The sequence below is a fragment of the Peromyscus eremicus genome, chromosome X, assembly GCF_949786415.1.
Source record: "Peromyscus eremicus chromosome X, PerEre_H2_v1, whole genome shotgun sequence".
In the NCBI taxonomy this organism is placed as follows: domain Eukaryota; kingdom Metazoa; phylum Chordata; class Mammalia; order Rodentia; family Cricetidae; genus Peromyscus; species Peromyscus eremicus.
In genome coordinates, this window is record NC_081439.1 from 18,929,708 (window position 1) to 18,954,648 (window position 24,941).

Consider the following 24,941-nt stretch of genomic DNA (forward strand, 5'->3'; position numbering starts at 1 on the left):
ATGCAATCTTGTACATTATTCATAATAGCCAGAACGTGGAAACAACCTAGATGCCTTTCAGCTGAAGAATGTATAAAGAAAATGTGGTATGTTTACACAATGTAGTATCACACAGTGGTCAAAAAAACAATGCCATCATGAAATTTGTAGGCAAATGGCTAGAACTAGAAAATATCATGCTGAGGTAGGTAACCCAGACCAAGAAAGACAAACATGATATGTACTCACTCATAACTGAATATTAGATGCAAAGCAAAGGATAACCAGGCTACAATCAACAACCCTAGAGAAGCTAGGTAAAGAGGAGGACACTAAGAGGGACACACATGGATCACCCCAGGAAGGTGAAAAGGTTAAGATCTTCTGAGTAAACTGGGAGGAGGGAGTAGAAGGGAGGGGGTGGAAGTTTGGAACATCATTGCTCAAGATGGCCGAGTTGGGGGAGAGTTGTGCAGGAAGAGCAATGAAAGAGATATCTTGATAGAGTTTACCATTAAGGAGATGGGGAGAAATCTGCAGACAGGGATAAGCCCAGGAACTCACAAGATTGTCCCCAGCTAAGACTAATAGCAATGATGGAGAAGATGCTTGAACTAGTCTTCCCCTGCACTCAGATTGGTGTCTTCCCTAATTGTCATCATAGAACCTACATCCATTGACTAATGGAGGAAGATGCAGAGACCCACAGCCAAGCACTTGGCCATGATCCTGGAGTTCATTTGAAGAGAGGGAAACCACAGATATCGCAGACCCAAGCTAGGGGGAGCTCATGGACTCTGGAATGACAGCTGTGGAGCCTGCATGGGACAGAATTAGGCCCCCTGAATGTGGGTGAAAGTTGTGTGGCTTGATGTTTTTGTGGGTCCTCTGGAAATGGGACCAGGACTTATTTCAGGTAAATGAACTGGATTTTAGGAACCCATTCCCTATGATACAATGCCTTATTCAGCCTTGATGTAGGGAGGAGGAGTTAGGTTCAGCCCCAACTTGGTATGCCAGCCTATGTTGACTACCCAAGGGAGGCCTTACCCTCTCTGAGAAGGGGATAGGGATGGGATGGGGTAGGTGGGGGTGGGAGAAGGGAAGGGAGGCAGAACAGGGGTTGGTATGTGAAATGAAAGAAAAAAAAATTAAATGAAAAAGCTTGGGCAATAGCTCAGGCTAATTGCTAGCTAAGTCTTAAATTAAATTAACCTACATTTCTATATATGCTTTGCCATGTGGCTAATGGTTTGTTACCTCATTTTCTACACATCATGCTTGCTCTGAAGCTAGCTGGTGTCTCCCTTGACTTCACCCTTCTTTTCCCTATCATTCTCAATTTGGCTTTCCAGCCTAACTTTATCCTATTCAGCTATTGGCCAGTCGGCTTATTTATTTAATGACAACAATGTGTAATGGAATATTCATTCCACAGCAGCTATGTCTCCTTCCTCACTTTTATAATGGTAATTTATCTATATTATTTTATTTTAGAAATAAAGGAGTCAATTTCTGATTGTCTAAGTTCTCATGGTTGAAAACCTGCCCCGAGTCCCAAAAGAGACTTTGGACTACTGAACAAAGTTCATGGTAATAAAGACTACAGAAAATTTTATAGATGCCATGAGTTTCTTTTTCTCTATGAAATGGCTTTCATTCTATGGGCACCAAGTATGGAGTATCCTTATGTGAAATGGGGTATAATGAGTAAATATTTTTGCATCAAACTTATTGTGAGTTTGAACCCAGTTATTTAGTAAATAAAATAAGGTAAGCAATTTGGACAACCTGTCCTCCGGTCTCCATACCACTGGTTCCATCAGAGCACACTGGAAATGCCTGGCTATTTGTCATATTTACAAACAGAAAGACAGGAGATGCCCACTTCCCAGTGTACAGCATAACCTCCCCACTCTATGAAAAGGGCACACAGACAGCAGAGCCAACAATAAAGAAGTCCAGCTCTGCCTACATTAGACCTGAGTACACAGTGGACTCTAAACAAGAGTGTGGTTACTTTTCTTTTACGTGGCAGCTTCCTCACAAACCTTCTTTCATTGGTATTTGTTGTGTTTATTTTGCACATTGCATTTCACTAGTACTTTTGTTTACTATATCTTATTGGCCATATCTGAACACATGATCATAACCTTCAGAGTTTAGGTTGTGAAAACAGTTAACAGAAGGATCATTCTAGACAGATAGAGGAGGAAGTAAGATTAGACACACCCAGAGAACCATGTTGATGCTTTATTTAGAACAAATTGAGGAGTTTTGTGTGTGAATAGGAAATTTCTTCAAGGAGCCTTCTGACAGATGTTGCAAATGCAGGAGCCCTTACTTCAGGCCTCTTGAGTGGTCACTATGGAAGCACGCTGGGCCTTCTTCCAACTCTGTAGTTGCAAAACGCTTATCTCAGAAAGAAAGATAACTGCACTGAAAAGTGAGATGGCAGCTGTCAGAACCCCTAATGGCAGCACAGTAGTGCAGTATTTGGTTATCAATGCTTCTTCATTAACAGGAAAGTATGGTGGAAAGTCGAGAGTGGTTTGGCCATAATGATCTACAAAGTGGTTCCAGCTGACGGAAACCAATGTGAACAGGCTGCTAACACACAAAACTGAGGCAGAAACATTGTAGCAGTATGTCGCCATCTCCACAAATGGATCTTTCATGCAGCTGATCTTAATAGCAACTACACCAAAAATCAGAACCACAGGCTTCATCAAAATGGCCCACACTATCAGGGTCTGTGCAATCTGAAACTCAGGTGAAATGGTCCTGGTGGAATCGGTAGTGGTGTGCACCAGCATCTTGGTTACAGTCCCTGATTCATTAAGCTCTTGAGGGGAATAAGCCTCCCAGAGTCCAAAGGACACAAATTGCAAAATGTTGTTGTCAAATCTCCACGGGCGCCAGCATTGGCTACTTGCAATGATTATTTCAAACACCAAAGCTAATAGGCTGCTAAGAAGGGCACTCAGCTTGAAGATGCACCCTTTTCCACTGAAAAATCTGAAGATGAGATTGAACAAGGGTATAGTCAAGCCGGGAACACAAGGGAAGTTGGGAAAACAAAATGACTCATACTTTATGGAGAGCTAAACCCTCATACCTTGTCTATGCTGTCTTGTAGTTGTATTTAAGTAGTCTATGTATTAGGGATCATCATACTATGGGTAAGAGTGTAAGATGCCCTAAGTTCCACAAATATAGCAGAAGCTCCCTCTGTAAGAAGTTTTGCTTAGCAATTTCACTGTATCTGTCAAATGCTGAAATGTGTATATTTGTTATCTGAGAACTTTAATGCTTGAAGTTAAGTCAAAATGAGCTTGCAATATTATATTTAAGGTGATGCTTATTTCCACTATGTTTGCAATACATAAAAATGATAAATAACCTAATGCTAGCAATAAGCAGAGGTATTGCTTAGAATAATTTCACTTCTAAAATATGATTGTGGAATATTACAAACACTGAACGTACTTATAATGTCTGCTGAAAGAACAAAGGAAAATGACAAATGTTTAACATGGTATATGCATGTATATCAAAATTTCACACTTGAATTGTGTATATTTCACTGTATGTGTACATGTGTGTGCTAGTATATGTGTGATTGCAGAACATGTGGGGAGCCAGGTGGCAGCGGTGTATACCTTTAATCCCAGCACTCAAGAGGCAGAGGCAAGCAGATCACTGTGAGTGAGTTTGATGCAAGCCTGGTCTACAGAGTGAGTGCCAGGACAGCCAGGACTGTCTCACAGAGAAAATCTGTCTCAAAAAAAAGAAAGAAAGAAAAGAAAAAGAAAGAAAGAAAAAGAAAAAGATCATGTGGGAAAACTTGAATTCTTTCTTTTTTCCCAGAAAACTAAAATCTGTTTGTAAAACATGAGGATTCATAGATGTTTCAAGCATTTCCCAAAACTTACCCAAAGGTCCTTTTCAGAAATTTTTCTTCATTTAATTGAAATGCATAAAGCATCTTGTCTATATTGTGTTTACACCTATCTTCTTCAGCACCAATTGAGACTCCCCATTTACTGTACACCAACTTATTTAGATCACTTCTTTGAAGGTAGTATTAATGCTTATGAAAAACTATGGCTCAAGGAATGTCACCATGTCTTTGAATAGAAAGTCGGCTAAGGCCTCTAGACAATGACATTGCCATTTCCCATGCACAATGTTTGGGGGACCTACAAACTGGATCTCCTTACCAGGAAATCTGTACCAGCTAGCCTGTGCTCCACAGACTCTGTGGAATGTGCTTCCTAATTGGAAGGAGGCAGTTGCTGTACTACTTGGGATGTTACACCTGCAAGATAGGTTTTCAGTTGACAGTGGCTTGTGTAATACCATGCCCTTATTCCTTGCCAAGGCAGATCTGAAGCTGTTGAGAGCAGGAGCAGTGAATTTTGAAGCACAAATGGAAACAGTGGAGAATGATGTTGTGCAAGGCAAATGAGCTAGCCTGGCTGGATGTAGTTTTGCCCATGTCTGAATCCCATGGAGTAGATGCATGTGTTTCAGAAAGATCCTACTTGAAAATCTCAATGTCTTATTTTAAGTCTTTACCTTTGCATATCAAGGGTGAGAAGAACCATTTGGTATATGTGAAGGTCATAAACGTCTTCCAAACAACAGGAAATGACGACCAATCAGGGAGTCACACAAGAGGCGAATCACCTTCAGTAAAAAAAATTCTGTTAGACAGATATTTCAGCTCACAGCAGTGTTCCACCAACCAAATCCTGGTTCATCCAAACCTTTCCATTCCTCTACTCTGTTTTGCTTAGTTGGAGCCTCTTTTATACACTTCTGGGGTATTAGCATATTTTACATTATCGTCCCTCCAATGAGATCCACACAATCATTATTCCCATTTTGTAGATAGAAGAACAACATAGAGAGGCTAATTTACATACTGAACTTCAGGAAACTACACAGGTATAATGGTCAGTGCTGGCTCGAGAGCCTTCATAGACATGCAAGTATTCCCAGCACTTATTAAATGCAGCAGGATTTACTCATATGGAAATGGTGTCAACAAATATCTGAAACGTATATCAGTGGCCTCTTTATCATTCTATGTCATGAAATTGAAACTTATTAATAGAAACTATGTAGAAAATATAAAATACTTGCCTATTTTCCTCTCTTATGAGGCACAAATGTTAGTGACTGCCCAGGGTAAGAGAGTGACTTGAAAAATTCTTATGTTTCCATAGCTACCAGAGATGTCATATTATGAGCACCAGTCAAGACATATATTCTTAAAGGACCAGAATATTTAATACTCATCTCATATCTGAGAAAATTTAAAAGTATAATTAGTCAGTTTCATTTATTAATTTAAAAACTTTTCTCATACAATATAATTTGATCATTATTTCCCATTTTAACACCTTTTTCGATCCACTCTGCTCCCCACATCTCTATTCACCCAACTTGATGTACCCTTGCATTCTTTCTGTCTTTCCCTCCTTCCCTCCATCTGTCTGTTTCTCTCTTTGTCTCTCACTGTCTCTGTCTCTTTCTCACGACAGACATCAAAATAATCAAAATACTAGAAAGAGAGAAAAAATACATTATCAATGCATAACATTAGTTTTGCTTTGGCCTACTATTCCCTTTCATGAGGCCCACCATAAAATGTGGTGAGCATGCCCAGTTATATGCTATTATACAAAACTGATTTTCTTTTTCCCAGCAGGTATCAATAGCAAATATTTTTTTGGTTAGTGATAATTATTTGTGTCCACTACATTGTTATAGTACTGGCATACAGTCTGGTTTGAACCAGTCTAAGTCTTATGTGTGCTTTCAAAGTTTCTCTGAGTTCTTTTGTGGTATCAGTCCTGGGTTTTTTTCCAGGACACTGTATCCTAAGAGTCATCCACCACCTCTGACTCCTACAATCCTTTCCCCTTCTCTACTATATAGATTCCTAAGCCTTGAGGGGAAGGATTCGATGAAGACATCCCATTGGGGACTGAGTGCTTCAATGTCTCTCACATTCTGCAAATGGTCCAGTTGTGGGTCTCTGTGTAAATTACCATCTACTACAGGAAGAAGCTTCTATGATATGGCTGGTGTAGAGTGAGGCACTAATCTATGGGTTTAGCAGTATTCCTTTAGGAGTCATTTTATTTCATTGTCCCTTTAGCGGAATAATAACAGGAGGTTTTTCATGACCTATCTAATCCCAGGTTCCTTTCCAGTTCAGCTGTGTCTTCTGTTGGTTCCATCTCATGGAGTGGGCCCTAAATCCAATCAAAATCATGTCATTTGTGCCAATATTATATCTGTATATCTTCTGGGAAGGTCGCTATGGCAGTTCTCAAGGTTTTCAGCTGTTTAATATTGACAGTTATACCCCTCCTCTGGTAGCATGTAGTGTAACTTCAAGTACAATGAATACTACTCAGGAAGAGTGAAGCTTATATTTGGGCACCAGCTCAATTTCTCCATGTTCAATTATGTATGTAATTACTGTCTTTGTCAATAGGGTCATAGCTTCATGTTGTGGAGAGTCACCAATAGCATTGAATTAGCCTAGGATGTTTTTGGTGGGGGTAGTTTATGGAAACCTTTTGGACAATGACCCAAATAATGCAACCCATTCCTGTCAGTAGAGGTTTTATTGGTGGCACAAGATGTCCAGTTGGGGAATTATCTTCCTCATTACATTGTGACTCCATTTGAATTCCTTTCATATATGTTCATAGTTTCAGAAGGTTCTATATCAGTGTTTTTCCATAAGGTCTTACAAAGGGCCTTTAGTGTTGTTTGTACATTACCATATTTCTGCCAGTACCCTCTTCTCCCATTCCCCTACCACTGAAGTTTCCACTTTATAACACTATACACTATTTCCCTCACCTGGGATGATCTCCTCTTTCCCCTGTTTCCTTGCTAGCTATGTCACCTCTTTGGTTATTTGATTGAAATATACATAAGCTTAAAATCTAGCATCTACATGCAACAGGAAACATGGAGTATAACGTGGAATATTTGTTTTGGGGGACCAAGCTGACATCACTCAGAATGACTGTCATGTGTCAAATAGCCCTTATAAACCATGAGAGCCATAAGAAAGAAGATTTTCTTTTAAAAATGAAATACCACAGTAGAAGAGAGGAAAACATTTCACTTTAAAGTACAGCATCTTCCTTTTTTTGCAGTGTTCTTGCCCACATGGATTTCCACTAGACAGATCCCATATTGAAAGTCTGTAATTGTAGAGCCTCTGGGATATATCATTTTGGTTATAAACAAATCTACTTTTCCTATTTCTGTATCATATTTTAATCATGACAGTCACATGGTAACACAAAAATTGTAAAGGTATTTTATTTTAATCATTAACTATGCCTAAAATTTGAGACACCCTCATACCTAAGTGCATAGTGGAAATGAATCAAAGGCAAAACATGACTTGAGAAAATAAGAAAAAGTCACATGTGGTTTTTCTTTTATAAATGATCTCTTTGTAGTAAATTGTTATTTGTGGTATAATAACAAAGGAGAAAATTCACAAATAATTTTTACACAAAGTTAATTAGTTCAAGCTGCTTAATTTGAACCATCTTGTCCAAGTAGAAATTGCCTTGATTTGGAGGACTAGAGTAGTGGAGGACTAAGGAGTGAAGAAACTGGATTGTCTGCAACTCTGTACACTTGACAGAAGGATGCCTACTCTACCTGAAGCCATCCAAAGCACACGATACTAACCACTTCCCAAAGTCTACTGATGATGATCTGTTTAAAATTTGTTTCTTCTCTCTAGTGGAAAGTCGCTATGTAGGGCCAGCAAGCATGGGGAAAGTGGGATGCAGCTCAGGAAGAGGATTTTCATAGTGTCCAGGCCCAAGGTGATGCGCTCATATGATGGCTTCCACAGCTCAGCCTTACACAACAACATGGATAACAATTTTCTGTTTCTAGAAACTTTGATTCAATGGAGCAAATTTATAACTATGCCTGTTGGTGTCCTGTTTTGCATGCATTTGTAGGAAAATTAGGGTCACTCCAGGATTCGTTTTGGCTTAGTAAAGCAGCAGGGTGAATCAGCTTCTGGTGACTAGACTACTAGTATTTCTCAAATGGCCTTTTTAATTGTTGTAAAATTTACACCTTAGCAAGTCAATTTATGCATATCAAAACCTCTTGTCTGGAGTTCCTTGAAGGAAGTAAATGCTAAAATTATTCTCAGTCACAAGACCTAGTACTCTCATAACCGAGTTTGGCAAAAGCTTTGAACCCTTCAGGAAGAACTCAGATAAGCATCAAACATCACACAAAAGATATTAGTAACAAAATGTATCATCACAAAAGGCAGTTCAAAGCCTAGGTGCTAATACTGTACAATTCAAGCCAAATGCATTGCTGTGCAGGAGCTCCCATTACATATAAGCTTGTCATTGACAGAAAATACGTAGAAAATTATAGACACAGAATCTACATATCACTTTCTACTATTACATATCATTGTATATGGAAAGAATAAAGATTCCTAAACTTACAAATTGTCCTTAGCAAATGATTGCCCCAGTGTGTTTTCTGGAATACAGGCTGAGTGGAGCATAACATTGTGCTGTATAGCTTAAGGTATCTTGGGGAATGCCTTCAAAGTTAGATTCATTACTTGAGGTCGTCATCTGGTCAGGATGGGTGGTGTCAGGGGTCTTTGGTCTTCTGACTTCAGTTCATTCTTGGATCTGTAAGATCATCATGATCTCCAAGTCAAACCTAGGCAAGACTATCCTGTCCTGTCTGCTATTTGCATGGCTTCCACACCCCGCTGAGGACATGATAAGGATTGATTACTGAGACCAATGGTGAGTGTAGATATTGCAGCTCTGAGGGGAAAGGCTTCCTCAATGTCAGTGTTATAGCTCTGAGGGAAAAATTTTCCCCACTGTATGTATTACACTTCTGAAGGGAAAGATATCCTGACAGTTGTGAGTCAAGGAATACTACAAAGTTACACAGTAACAGAAACCTCACACAAGAGATTTATTGGGAGAGAAAAACCCAGGAGGCTGGCTGGGTGAGAAGTAGCAGAAAACTGAGCAGAGGGTGGGGCTTATATAGTGTTTCTTGGGGGCAGATCTTTCAATGGTGAGTATTGGTGGGTTTTCCAGTTCAGAGCTTGGGCTTTTTACTCTGTTGGGGCTGGGGCCAGCAGTAAGGGCAGTTAGAGTGTTTGTTGGTTGAACCTGACATTTGGAGGTCCTCATGGGTGAGATATGGCCACTCATGTGTTACAGTCCTAGAGAATGTAGTACTAGAGGAAACAAACCTTAAATTTACAAAAGGTTATAAGAGAAACCCACAGGCAACATCATTCTAAACAGAGAAAGCTTGAAGCAATTTTACTGTAGTCAGGAAAAAAGAAAGGGGTGTCCACTATTCCCACTCCTTTTCAGTACTGTGATCAAAGTACTAGCTGAAGTAATAAGGCAAGAGAAGGATATCAAAAGGATACAGATGGGAAAAGTAGCTGTCAAACCTTGTCTCTTCACAGATGACATGATATAATACATTAGATATCCCAAAAACTGTAACAGAAAACTTTTGAAATCCATAAACAAATTCACACATGAGAGGATACAGAATCAACTTATGGGCATCAACAGCATTTATTTACACCAACAAGAAGAATGTATTAAAAAAGAGATCATGAACACAATACCATTCACAAGAGCCTCAAAGAAAATAAAGTATCTAGGAATAAACACAACCAAGATACTAGAAAAATGAAAGGCACCACATGACCGTGGAGTGGTAGAATTAACAATGTGAAAATGATCATTTTAGTAATAGCTATTTACAGACAGAATGTAATCCCAATCAAAATCCCCATCTTATTTGCCATTTCATTGAAATAGAAAATGAAACAAAACCAACAAACAAAAAACTATCCTGAATTTTATATGGAATAACAAAAGATCATTCATTGCCGAAACAATCCTGAACAACAACAAAAAGGTACTGGAAGTATAATTGTTCTAGATCTTAAAATATATTACAGAACCATAGTAATACAAACAATATGTTAATTGCATCAAACCAGACATGTAGACCAATGGAACAAAATCAACGACCCAAGTGTGAACACAGCTACCTTCAGCCCAATAAATATTTCACAAAGATGCCAAAAATATTAGCTGGGGAAAAGAAAGCATCTTCAGAAAATGGTGCTGGAAAAACTGGATGATCCATATGCAGAAGAATAAAATTAGACCCTTTCTTAGTTATGTTACTATGGCAGCGATAAAACCATGACCAAAATAACATGGGAGGAAATGGCTTATTTGACTGACACTTACATATCACCATTCATCACTGTAAGAAGTCAGGACAGTAACTCAAACAGGGAAGGATCCTGAAGACAAGAGTTGATGTAGAGGCCATGGGGGTTCCCGCTTACTGGTTTTCTCCTTATGGATTGCTCAGCTTGGTTTCTTATAGAATCCAGGACCACCAGCCAAAGGATGGCACTACCCAAAAGGTCTGGGCCCTCCGCCATCATTCATAAATTAAGAAAATTCCCTATCACCAGATCTTATGGAGGCATTTTCTCAATTGAGGATCCCTCCTCTCAGGTAATTGTATCTTATGTGAAGCTGACATAAAACTAGCCACTAGAGACCATATCTATTAACTTGTACAAAAATTAGTGCCAAGTTGATTGAAGACCTAAACTTAAAACTAGAAGCAATGAAACTGTTATAATAAACCATTGGCAGTACCATACATGATATAAAAGTAGGAAATAACTTTCTGAACAGGATCATTTGACCAAGTATAAATCTGCAATTGACAAGTGAGATTTCATGAAAACAAAATGTTTTCTCATAGCTAAAGAAACCATCAACTGGATAAGCGGAAAGCCCACAGAATGGGAGAATAACACTGTAAGTTGTACATCTGACAGAGGATTAGGGGCCAGAAAACATGAAGAATTAAAAAGCAGAGTAAAAAACCTAGCAATCAAATAAATGACTCATTAAAAATAGTCTTGGGAGCCGGGCAGTGGTGGCACATGGCTTTAATCCCAGCACTCAGGAGACAGAGCCAGGCAGATCTCTGTGAGTTTGAGGCCAGCCTGGTCTACAGAGCAAGATCCAGGACAGGCACAAAAACTACACAGAAAAACCCTGTCTGTAAAAACCAAAAAAATAAATAAATAAATAAATAAATAGGCTCCGGGCTTCAACAGAGATTTCTGAATAAAAGAGAAATTATGGCTAAGAAATATCTCCAAAAGTGTTCATTGTCACTACCAAGTAGAGAAATGTGAGTCAAAACAACTCAATGACTTCCTCTTACTCCAGTAAAAATGGCAAAGACCAATGGAACAACTGACAAAAATTGCAGTAAGGGATACTTGGAAAGTGGAACTGTTGATGGGATTGCAAACAGGTGCAGCCACTATGGAAATCAGCGTGGAGAATTCTCAAAAGGCTTAAATCAAATCTATCAAATGACCCAGAAAATGCCCAAATGACACATCATCCCACTTCACAGATGTTTACATACTATGTCCAACTCTGTTCTATCCAAAATTGCTAGAAAATGGTATAATTCTAAATGTCTTTCAACTGATGAATGAGGAAAAAAGTGTGACACATATACACAATGAAAAATGATTGAGATGTAAAGAAAAATGAAATCATGAACTTTACAGGTAGATGGATAGAACTAGAAAGCATCATATTGAGTGAGGTATCCTGGATCCAGAAATATAACCATTACATGTTCTTGCTCATTTGAGACTCCTAGCTTTAGACTTGAGTACATATCCTCATATAACTGCAGAAACCAAGAAAGTAAAAAGGAACTGCTGTCAGGATAAGAGTTTGTGGAGTGAGAAAGAGGAATAGCAGGGTATAAGTGTTCTGACTGAGGAAATGAAAACAAGGGCTCTAATTAATGAGGCGGGAGAAAGATGTATATAGAAGGAGGGAAGAGAAAATAAATGTAATGATATCTTAAAAAGTGATAATGAATTGTAATATTAGCTATCTACCAAAAATCCTATAATGCACCTAAATTTGTGTCTAAATATACAGATACAGTTCAATTGAAGTTTTGTACTCTGGGCTGACTTTGCTCAACCACCATGTGCCAAAGACCATCTAACAATAACATCAACATGAAGCATGAAAAGCCCTCTTTTGAGTTGTTGGTTAGTGTTCTTCAAGAGACTCTCAAAGTATTACAGGCTATTGCTTTTTTTCCTTGGTTATCTTACAGGAGTGGAAGTTAAGTGCTGTGGGATGTTCTGTATGGCAAATGTGTTACTCTGATTGGTTGGTAAATAAAACACTGATTGGCCAGTAGTTAGGTAGGAGGAAGTATAAGCCAGGCAAGGAGGAGAGTAAAGCTGGGAAGTGGAAGGCTGAGAGAGATACACTGCCAGCCGCCACGATGAGAAATAGCATGTGAAGATGCTGGTAAGCCACGAGCCACGTGGCAAGGTATAGATTTATAGAAATGATTAAGTCCCCATTACTCAAGATATCATGATACATGTACATTTTAGATAGGTCTTAATCATAGGCTCCAGAGATAAAAAAACTACATGGAGGCCTCCTCCTTGAGTATTAGTTTTCATACAGGCTTTCAAAGAATGGAAGCAACCAATAGTCCTACCCAGCTATGAGGCCTATGAATCACAACTGTCAGCATGACACAATAACCCTAGTGGTGCTGTAGTGGCACACAAATCCAACATATCTCTAATTGGGCTGAAGACTCTCTCAGTAATAGAGAAATCATTCCTGATATTGGAAACCTTGACAACTAACCAGGATTAGTGAAGTCTTCTATCTAGAAAGAGAAGTGACATCAGCCACTTTATTAAACCAGCACACTACCTAACTACATACTAAATATTGGTCATTATACCCACCACAGACAACTGTAGTCCTCACCCTCCACCCAGAGAGCTTCTTTCTGCAACATATGGAGGACATTATAGAAAACCACAACCATTCAAAATGCAGAGTTATGTAGTCCAGTCCTAATGGACACATCTATAAAACGACTCTCTCTTCCAAGGCTCAGGGACCATTGCAGAAATGGGGGAAGAAATATTATTATAGCCAGGAAATGAGCGAGGTTGCTGTGAGATTGTGTCTCCTAGTAATGTTTCCTGGCAATCTCATCATCATTGTGACTGCCTAAACATGATCAGAAGAAAGACAGCTAAAATAGACATGGAAAGTTGACAGGGAAGGACAATGTGGCCCCAATCCTACTGAAAGGATTACAGGCAACTAAAGAACTCTGAGACTAGGATACATAGTCTTCCCCAGGGAATGGCATGCCAAAGTTATACAATAAGAAATGGTCAGCTCTGAACACGTAAATAAAAGAAACATTATTCAGACTGAGCAGATTCCATTTAGGAGTTTTTTATAAATATGCATATCAATATATGCTTCTAACAATAATTACCAGAAAAAGAGGTGATGATTTTGAAAAAGACAAAAAAGGGATATATGGGAAGGTTTGGAAGAAAGGGAAGGAAGAAGTAAAGTCATTATATACTCTCAGAAAGAAAATGAATGGAATAATAAAAATTAAGAATGAACTTTTAAAGCTTCTATTTATAACAATGTTCAAATTTAATGTGTATGTAAAATGAAAGTAAATACTCAAACCTATACTGAACTGATTTCTTGAAAGAATGTTTTCTCATGTACCAAAAATAATCAGTCAGAATAATGTATGGGTTATTATAACAAATTTGGAATGTGCAAAGAAAAGAGATTTTAGAACATTATGAATGATTATTAGGTGCACAATTATGCCAGCAATAACTTTTTGATGAAAATACTTCTTATGAACTTTTCAAGTCATAATGAATCATTAACTCCTCAGTCAGTTGTTCAATAAATTAGCGTGCAATGACTGTGGTGATTTTTTTTCTATGTACCCCAATAAAGTTTATCTGAGGATCAGAGGAAAAAGACAGCCACTATAATAAACATAGAAGTCAGGCAATGGTAGCACTAGATACAGAGGCCAGAAAATGGTGTCACACATGCCTTTAATCCTAGCATTCCAGAGGCATAGATCCATTTGGATCTCTGTGAGTTCAAGGCCACACTGGGAACAGAGTATGGCATAGTGGCACATGCCTTACATTTCAGCACCAGTTAACCATAAATATCTGGAGGTCTATACAGACAGACAGGAAGTGAGAAGAGCTGGGCAGACAGAAAAACTGTTGTAGCTAGGCAGGGAGAGGAAGTGAGATGGCATGGACAGAAAGGCATATAGGTGTGAGTATACAGGAATTAGGTCTCTTTTGGAGGCTGCAGACTGGTAAGGTGAGGTTGGCTGTGGCTTGTCCCATTCCTCTGATCTCTTGGTTTTAACCCTGATATGTGGCTCTGGGTTTTTAAATAATAAGACCTGCTGTGGATATCGCTCTATATAAATAAATCACTGATTTGCCAGTGACCAGGCAGGAAGTATGGGCGGGACAAGGAGCGAGGAGAATTGAGGAAGGAGGAAGGAAAGAGAGACTGGCTGGAGCCACTGCCAAGACAAGGAAGATATAAAGTATCGGTAAGCCACGAGCCCCGTGGCAAAGTAAAGATTAATAGAAATGGATTAATTTAAGCTATAAGAACAGTTAGCAAGAAGCCTGCCATGGCCATATAGTTTGTAACCAATATAAGTCTCTGTGTTTACTTGGTTGGGTCTGAGCGGCTGTGGGACTGGCAGGTGAGAGAGATTTGTCCTGATTGTGGGCCAGGCAGGAAAACTCAAGCTACAAATGGGGCCCAACGGCTTGAGTTTCCACCTTAAACTTAACAATATTTAATAACCAATCCTAAACAGAGCCAAAAACAGGTTCCTGCTTCATGTCTCATATGGGCAGCTAGATGCTGCAAAACACAGGTTTGAGCTACTGCTGGGTTCCTGGCGTGTGCACTTGACCTGCAGTATGGCGAGAATGAGACATGTGCCAGCGGCACATTACGCTGTGTGGTAGATTTAGTCTTTACTAGTATTTAAAAGAGAGAGAGAGAGAGAGAGAGAGAGAGAGAGAGAGAGAGAGAGAGAGAGAGAGAGAGAGAGAGGTTTCTGGGCTACACGCTGCTTTGATAAAAGCGTGGACCCACTATTTCTGAGACTTGATGGCTCCCAGAGCTGGCAGAACCACCATATTGGGAAGCTAAAGTGGGCAGAGCCAGTAGCCACAGTGCCATTTCAGGCTTAGAAGGCTGCAGTTTAAAGCAATAGGTTCACAATAAGACTGATTCAGGTGGAATAGTTTACAATGTGTGTAAAATGTACGTAGGCTTAAAAGAGAGAAAAAAGAAATATATACAGATAGATAGTTTTAAAAAATAAAGTCTTTAAAGAAACATTAAAGGTAATAAGCCACGTAAAGATGGCTATCACACAGAGAATCTGGATTCTGTTGTCTTTGATATTCGTAACTGAAGAAAAACATTTGATTGTAAAAGCTGTTGACTTATGCCAAAATGTAAATTTTAAAGGTACCTTGACTTCAAAATTTGGATATAAGGATATATTGCTTTGGAAAAGAGTCTCTGCTTTTGTTTCCACAGAAAGCCAGAGGCTATGGATTTGTTCCAGATTAAGATACATCAGATTTGACCAGCCAAGACCCCCTGAAAGGTTTCCAGTGACACCATGGCCCAGATGATCCAACATCCGGAACGGTTTCAGGCAACTGGCTCAGATGATACACACTCATGGAGTACTCCATATTCCTAAAATTTTCTTTGTGTCCCTATAAGACACAGCACCCCCCTCCAGCAAGATGTAGTAAGAGAAGCTACGCCCAAATTCCCAAATATACCAAGCTGTCTTTAGAGATGGAATTGGCTCACTCCCCCTCTAAACCCAGATATATTGCTTAAAAAATGGTTAAGAAGAGCCCTCTGATGTGGGACAGAGAAAAACCAATATTTTTATTTAAAGCAGGTTGATTATAAATACAATCTCTTTCTAAAGAAAAAAAGTGGATAGTTTAGATATGATAGGATGAAAGGGTAGATTAATGAACCTATTTTTAAAGAGTAACAACTTGTTTAAAATGTTTTACATTGCTATAGATTTTAGTTTATTGATACAAATTTAAACTTAATTTTGTTATACTGTATATATATTTCTATTCTTGTGTGAGGTATTATGTTTATGTAACTCATTTATAATTGTAATGGATAATTAAAAAATAGATTAATAATTAGTCATCTATGATAATCATATTTGTAGCCATGTCAGTTAAGTCTTAGGGTATACATAGATATATTTCAGATAGATAGGTAGTCTTCAAACACTTCAAAGACCTACAGAATATGGCATTTAAAATGTTTTAAAAATTTAGACTTTCTGGACAGTGAGACATGTCTGCTCTTGACAGCACCAATTTACTTCAGAGAGGAGTATGGGCATCGAAGACACTCCATATGGAGTTTATCTTCACCTTGACAAAAATAGCCATTTGGGCAAGAAACTGTTCTTGCCTGGACTGCTTGATCAACTGTACATACAGGACCCATAGAAAGGTAACCACTGAACTTTGCTTGACAAAATGGTCCTTCAGGTTCCTGATTTGCAGAGAAAACTGCAAGACATTCTACAGGACACAGAAAAAAGTGAATGAGAGACTCTAGGCCTGCGGGCTGAAGACTGATGCCCCAACTTTACAAGAGAACTTTGAATGACTGTCCAGGCTGTCAGCTGTCTCTATCTACCCTACAAGACTCCCGAAAGTTGCTTGCATCCTTCTCCCATTTCTCAGGTAGTATTATATCCTTCTGAGGTCTTTGATGTGGTTAAAGACTAGATACTTAAAATTTTCCTTAGTTATGATAAAAGATTAGATATAAAACATTAAACTCACAAATATAAGATAGATATCTTTTATATTGTAACTATAATTCTTACTCGATAATTATTTTGTTATATGTAATATTACTATGTTGAAGTTAAAACCTTCCTTTTTGAAAAAGAAAAAAAAGGGGAAGTGCTGTGGATATCGCTCTATATAAATAAAGCACTGATTGGCCAGTGACCAGGCAGGAAGTATAGGCGGGACAAGGAGAGAGGAGAACTGAGGAAGGAGGAAGGAAAGAGAGACTGGCTGGAGCCACAGCCAAGACAAGGAAGATATAAAGTACCGGTAAGCCACAAGCAACGTGGCAAAGTAAAGATTAATAGAAATGGGCTGAATATAAGAGTGAGAGCTAGACAATGATAGGCCTGAGCTAATGGCCATGCAGTTTAAATAATGTAAAAGTCTGTGTGTTTATTTTATAAGTGGGCTCTGGGACTGGTGGGACTTGGCGGTGGGAGCTGGAGAAAAATTCTCCAGCTACAAAGACCATTTAGCAATTCATTCTGAAAACTTCTCTTTTGCCTAAATGGCTATCTCAGTTTGTTTACGTGGATGTCTACCTAATCTTTCTCATTGGATACCTTAACTGATAATTTCTTGTCTTCTTCCACTATCATTTCATCCCACACATAATTCTATGTAGCATGAATTCTAATTGGTCTTAATAATAAAAACCCAGAGTCAGATATCAGGGTAAGTATTGAATGATCAGAGAAGTAAAAGAGCAGCCAAAATTACCTCTTACCTCCATGACTCCTCAGATCAAGAAAGGGGCCAAGCTCCAGTCTCTGCCCACTTTATATTTCTTTCTTTGCCCAGCCATATCACTTCCTGTCTTCTGTCTATAGAGACCTCCAGACCTCTATGGTTTACTAATGGCTAGCTCTACCCTCTGATCTTCAGGCACACTTTATTTGTTAGAGCACAAAATATTACCACAATTCTGAAAAAATGTAAATAAGGGATGAGAACCAAAGGGAAAGTGCTGCTACTTAATGAAATACTGGGTATAGTCACAATACCTGGGGACTGGGCTTTCTATCAGTGAAGTACCATTTTTCAGCTATTCACAGAGAGGATACCATGATGCAGGAAGTTCTTTTTGGAAATACAGACTTTTAATTCCAGTTACCAGCACCTAATACCATCTCTGCAACTTTACTGGAGAGCGTTGTTTTGGTGGGTATACCTATTTCCAAGATAGGCCTGAGAGAAGCCATGACAGAATTACTGGCCTAGACATATTCCTTAAAATTGTCTAACAATCAGAAAGCTCTTAATGACTGGATCAAGTCCATATCCAGCCAGTGTTTCTTCACAGCAATCCCTTTGGCCAGCAGTGCACACTGGAAATTCATGGGCATTTCAGATGTTCACAAGCAAGGTGAGAGAATATGACCACTGTTGTCTTCTTGGACAAGGCTACAGATGGCATTAAATACCCTCAATATATAAATTGGCTTTCCTAATCATAGAAAGGAGCCCTAACTTAAGCAGTGTCAAGGGTTATAAATCCTACTCTGCCCTCAGGATACTACAGGAGTTAAGTGCCTGCAATCTATAAACAGGGCTATGTTCCTGTGTATTATTTTTCAATTGAACTACAAAGGATTATTATTTCTTAAGGATTATCCTTTGATTCATGACATTTTTATGTAACATCACTTTTGCCTACCAGAGAGTGTTAGAAATATCTAAACACATCATAATGGCCTACGGAGGTCAGGATGTGACCACCATTAAAGACATGAACACATATGACAGGTAGAAGAGCATATAAATTTTATACACACTGAGAGACCTACTTTATATTTTATTTTAAATAACAAGTTGACTACAAGAGTACTGAGTTAGTGTAGAAAATATCATCTAGGAATTTCTGGTGGAGGTTGCAAATTCCAGAGTCTAACTTCATGCCTTTTGATCAGCCTGTTTGTAAGCACATTGGTAATTCAGTTGACCCTGTAGTTTCAATGAGCATATCTCATAGAAAAACATAATCACATCAAAGTGTTACAGGGTGGCTATCAAGATCCCTACTGGGAGTACATGAGTGTGAGTGTGGTGCTCATCAGAGCTTCTTTCTTAATGGCAAAGGTGGGTAGAAATTTAAGAACAATTTGGCTATATCTATGACATGGTTCCAAGTCATGGAAACAATGTTGAAAAGCCTGCTGAAAACCAGAAATGAGACATAATAAATCTTATAGCAAAGTAGTAGGATCTCTGGGAATGAGTTTTTGATAACCCTGACTCTAATGGCTAAAAATTGGGATGGCAGGCTTTAACATAATAGCCAACAATACCAAGTACATTGTACACTGAAATTCAGATGAAATGATGCAAGTCATGTTCACAAGAATATGTAACAGAACTCCTGGTGGTAATCCACTTCCCAGAATCCAATGCAAGTAGGCTGAACAATTTTGCCCAGACACCAATAAAGTCTGCTTGCAAGGATTATTCCAAACCCCAATATAAGAGGCTACAAAAGAAGCCAGTCAGTCTGATGATCCACTTCATCACATCAACAAACCTGAAGATGAGTTTGAAGAAGTACAGATTCAATCCAGAAACACAGGGGAAGTGAGATAACAGAATGAGTGAGAAATGCATAACTTTGGAAGGACTGCCCATTGCATGATGTTTTGGACAACAAACCTCACTTAAGAGATTTATTGGGAGGGAGGAATCCTGGAGTGTGGCTGCCTCTGCTGGGGCCGGGGTGGGGTGAGGCAACCTCAAATTAAACAGGTATAGGGCTTATATACAGTTTCTTAGTGGCAGAGATTTCCAGGGTGGAGATTAGGAGGATCTCAATTCCTGAGTTTGCAACAAATTCAGAGATTGGTTGAATTTCATGCTCAGGGGTTGATTGGATTGCAGTTCCTGAGTTGACAGATTCAGGAAGCCTCTCTCTTGTCCAGATGGAAGCTCTGGGCCAGATGAGAGCTGGGAGCTCGTCTCTGAGTCTCAGGCAGTGGCTGGGGTCTCCAGTGGATGGGTGTTGGGGCAGAACATGGAGATTACAGGGTCTGCTTGGGGTCTTAGAAAAGGGGAACCTTCCCATGGGGCCCACCTGGTGTCCAGAAACTGGGGCCAAGTTGAGCAGGTCTTCCCTGGAATGGCTGGTGTCCAGGGATGGGACCTAGGGGCAGGCTTCCCTGGGTATGACCCCAGGAACTCATCTCTGGTCCAGATGGGAGTTCATGGCTGGATGGGAGCTGGGGGCTGTTCTCTAAGTCTCAGTAAGTGGCTGGGGTCTTGGGCAGATAAGTGTGGGGTCAGGGCGTGGAGATTTCAGGGTCTCTGGTCTAGATGGGGACTCTAGGCAGGGCTTTCTTTAATTTTTGTTGTTGTTGAAATCTACCTTTAAGTCATGGTGGTCTGATAAGATACAGGAGGTTATTTCAAATTTTTTTCTATCTGTTGAGATTTGCTTTGTGACCAAGCATGTGGTCAATTTTGGAGAAGGTTTCATGGGGTTATGTGAAGAAGGTATATTCTTTTTTGTTAGGGTGGAATATTCTGTAGATATCTATTAAGTCCATTTGAGTCATAATGTCTGTTAGTTCCCTTATTTCTCTGTTAAGTTTCTGTCTGGCAGACCTGTCCATCGGTGAGTGTGGAGTGCTGAAGTCTCCCTCTAATAGTGTATGAGGGTTGATGTGTGATTTAAGCTTTAGTAACATTTCTTTACAAATGTGGGTGCCCTTGTATTTGGGGCATAAATGTTCAGAATTGAGACTTCATCTTGTTGGTGTTTCCCTGTGATAAATATGTAACATCCTTCTTGATCTCTTTCGATTGATTTTTACTTTGAAGTCTGTTTTATTAGATATTAGGATAGCTACACCTGCTTGCTTCTTAAATCCACTTGATTGGAAAGTCATTTCCTAGCCTTTTGTTCTGAGGTAGTATTTGTCTTTGAAGTTGAGGTGTGTTTCTTGTATGCAGCAAATGGATGGATCTTGTTTTCATATCTGTTCTGTTAGCCTGTGTCTTTTTGTAGGTGAATTGAGACCATTGATATTAATGGATATTAATGACCAGTTATTGTTAGTTCCTGTTATTTTTTCATGGTAGTGTTGTATGTTTCCCTTCTTTGGTATTTGTTGATGTGGAACTATTTATTGCCTGTGTTTTCATGGGTGTATCTAACTTCCTTAGGTTGGATTTTTCCTTCTAGTGCTTTCTGTAGGGCTGGATTTGTGGAAAGGTACTGTTTAAATCTGGTTTTATAATGGAATATTTTGCTTACTCCATCTATGTTGATTGATAGTTTTCCTGGGTGTAATAGTCTGGGTTGGCATCCATGGTTTCTTAGTGTCTGCATAACATCTGTCCAGGACCTTCTGGCTTTTAAAGTCTCCATTGAGAAGTCAGGTGTTATTCTTAAATGTCTGCCTTTATATGTTACTTGGTCATTTTCCTTTGCAGCTCTTAATATTTTTTTCCTTATTCTGTATATTTAGTGGTTTGATTATTATGTGACCAGGGGACTTTTTTCAGTCTACTTGGTGTTCTCTAACATTCTTGTGTCTACATAGGCATTTCCTTCTTTAGGTTGGGAGAGTTTTCTTCTATGATTTTGTTGAATATATTTTCTGTGCCTTTCAGTTGGAATTCTTCTCCTTCTCCTATCCCTACTATTCTAAGTTTTGGTCTTTTCATGGTGTCCCAAATTTCTTGGACATTTTGGGTCATGACTTTGTTGGTTTTAGTGTTTTCTTTGACTGATAAATCCATTTCCTCTATTGTATCTTCAATGCCAGAGATTCTCTCTTCCATCTCTTGCATTCTGCTGGTTATGCCTACATCGGTAATTCCTGTTTGTTTACTCAGATTTTCCACTTCCAGCATTCCCTCCATTTGTGTCTTCTTTATTTTCTCAATTTCTGTTTTCAAATCTTGAACTGTTTCCCTTACTTTTTTAATTGCTTTCTCTTGGCTTTCTTTAAGGGATTTACTGATTTCTTCCCATTTTTTGTTTGACTTTTCCTCGAATTCTTTAATGGAATTTTTCATTCGCTCTTTAAAGATCGCTATCGTCTTCTTAAAGTCATTCTTTAAGGATGATTTCTTCTGTTTCTTCTGTGTTGAGATGTTCAGGTCTTGCTAATATAGGTTCCAATGGAGCCATATTGGTTTTTATGTTATTGATTGTATTTTTGCACTGGCGTCTATCCATCTCTTTCTCCACTTCGTGCAAGTGGTGTCTGTGAGGGAGGCTCTCTTGGTCTGATCAATACTCTTGGTCCAGTGGGAGGTCTTGGTCTAATCAATGTGGATAGACTCTTTGTCTCAGGGAGCAGCTCTTAGTCCAATCTAGCACTGGCAGGCTCTGTCTCAGGGAACACTTTCAGTCTCTGAGTGTGGGTGGGATTTGGGGTTAGGTGGGGTTTGTTGGTTACATGGTCTGATGGGGGATGGTGGTAGTCTGACCTGTCTGCAGGATATGTGCCTGCTGACTAGCCTGTAACTGGGACTGCAATGGGTGGTCGTGTGGGGGCACAAGGTTGTGCCCCTGGGTCCAAAGCCTAGGAGCTGAGGTGTTCAAGTATGAGGATAAAGACTTACCTCTTAGTCAAACCAGGTGCTGGTGAGCTCTGTCTGATTGAACAGTTGCAGTCTCTGAGGGTGGGAGGGATTTGGGGTTAGGTGGGGCTTGTGGGTTACAGGGCCTGATGGGGGATGGTGGTAGTCTGACCTGTCTGCAGGAGGTCTGCCTGCCGACTGGCCTGTAACTGGGACTGCAATGGGTGGTGGTGTGGGGGCACAGGGTTGTGCCCCTGGGCCCAAAGCCTACAGGCTAGAGTGTTTGGGTATGAGGATATAGACTCACCTCTTAGTCCAATCGGGTGCTGGTGGGCTCTGTCTGAGGGAACAGTTGCAGTCTCGGAGGGTGGGTGGACAAGAAAGCAATTTTAATTTCATAATGTCCATATTCCCAAGATGTGGGGCAGGTGGTTTTTGGTCTTTCATTGGGTTTGGTGTTTGGGATAACTGTCAATTTTAGGATTGTTTGTTACAAGTTTTTATTTTTAATGATGAGGAAAAAGACTAAACAAAGGAGATTGAATTTAAGGTCCTTGTTTTTTTAAAAAAGAAAGAAACAGAAAAAGAAAAAAAAGGATATAGATAAGAGGTAGATTATAGCTGAAAGTTTTCCTGTGTCCTGCTGAGTCCATCTCTGCTCAGACCCAAGTAAACACACAGAGGCTTATATTAATTAAAACTGTTTGCCATTAACTCAGGCCTACCACTGACTTGCTCTTACATTTAAACTCAGCCCATTTATGTTCATCTATATGTTGCCACGTGTTCTGTGACTTTACATGTGTGCCCTTACATGCTGCTCCCTGGACAGCAGGCTGGTATCTCCGGACTCAGCCTTCCTCTTCCCAGAATTCTCCTTGTCTGCTATTCTACCTATACTTCTTGCCTGGCTACTGGCCAATCAGCAATTTTTTTTTTTTTTGGTTTTTCGAGACAGGGTTTCTCTGTGTAGCTTTGCACCTTTCCTGGGACTCACTTGGTAGCCCAGGCTGGCTTCGAACTCACAGAGATCTGCCTGGCTCTGCCTCCCGAGTGATGGGATTAAAGGCGTGCACCACCACCGCCTGGCCCCAATCAGCATTTTTTAATCAACCAATCAGAGAAATACATTCACGGCATACAGAGTGACATAACCCATCATTACCCCTTTTCTTTCTACTTAAAAGGAAAGTTTTTAACTTCAATGTAGTAAAATTACATATAACACAGCTGTTATCAAGCAAGAATTACAGTTACAGTATCCAGTCTATTTGTAATTTATAAAATTTAAAGAAAATATTTTATCTATCCTATATTTGTGAGTCTAAAATTTCTTATCTAATTTATCTTTGATTATAAACAAGGAAAATTATAACTATCTAGTCTTTAACTACATCAAAGACCTTAGAAGGATATAATATTACCTAAGGAAACAGGAAGTGCATTGTAGGAACTTCCAAAAATCTAGAGTGACAGAGACAGCTGGCTGCCTGGACAGGCACATAAAGTTCTCCTGCAATGTTAGGACATCCATTTTCAGCCCATAAGTCTAGATTCTCTCAATTTTTTCTGTCTGTGTCCTGTAGAATGTCTGGCAGTTTCTTCTGTGAAGCAGGAACATGAAGGACCATTTAACTTTGCAAAGTTCAGTGATCACCTTTCTATGGGTCCTGCATGTTCAGTCAATACAACGTTTTGTCAAGCAGTCCAGGCAAGAACAGTTTCTTTCCCAAATGGCTGTTTTTACTAAGAAGAAGATAAACTCCGTATGGAGTGTTTTCAATGCCCATCTTTTTCTTTGAAGTTAATCAGTGCTGCCAGGAACAGATGTGTCTCATTGTCAAGAAAAGTCTAAGTTTTAGAACATTTTAAATGCCATATTCTGTAGGTCTTTGAAGTGTTTGAAGATTACCTAATTGAATTATATTTATGTATGCCTAGAAAACTTAACATGATTATAAGTTTGACTATCATAGGAGACTAATTATTAATCTGTATTTCTTAATAATCCATTACAATTTAAATGAGTTACATAAATATAATACCTTAAACCAGAGTAGAAATATACATACAGTATAACAAAATCAACCCTAAATTTGTGTTAATAAACTAAAATCCATAGCATTGTAAAACATTTTTAAACAAGATTTTCTTTTAAAGTAGAGTCAATAATCTACCCTTTTATCCTATCATATCTATATCTCATATTTCTATATCATACCCACTTTCTTCTTTTAGAAACATATTGACTATGACCCAAAACAATTTGCAACTAACAATCTAAACAAAGGGCAATCGTCCATAATCCATTTTTTGGGAAGGTGAGCATAGGGTTCTCGGCTACTTCCTGCTGATAGGGGGCTCTGATAGTCTTATGGGGATCCTGAGAAAATTCAAGATAATGGTCAAGTCCTGGGAAGACAGGCTATAACCATTGTTGATAGGTATCATCTGTTAAGGTTCAGGAGGTCTGGCTTGATCATATCTGATCTATCTTAACCTGGAACAAATCCATAGCCTC

General features: G+C 39.2%; 1 protein-coding gene across 1 annotated transcript; it reads right to left on the reverse strand.

Annotated features, from left to right (window-relative positions):
• Window positions 1-2,218: 2,218 nt before the first annotated feature.
• Window positions 2,219-5,210, reverse strand: LOC131899272 (uncharacterized). Its single transcript, XM_059250694.1, has 3 exons — window positions 5,131-5,210; window positions 4,561-4,671; window positions 2,219-2,997 (listed from the first exon to the last, which is right to left on the reverse strand). The coding sequence occupies exons 2-3, from the start codon at window positions 4,587-4,589 to the stop codon at window positions 2,325-2,327; spliced, it is 702 nt and encodes a 233-aa protein (XP_059106677.1). The 5' UTR covers window positions 4,590-4,671; window positions 5,131-5,210; the 3' UTR covers window positions 2,219-2,324.
• Window positions 5,211-24,941: the final 19,731 nt, after the last annotated feature.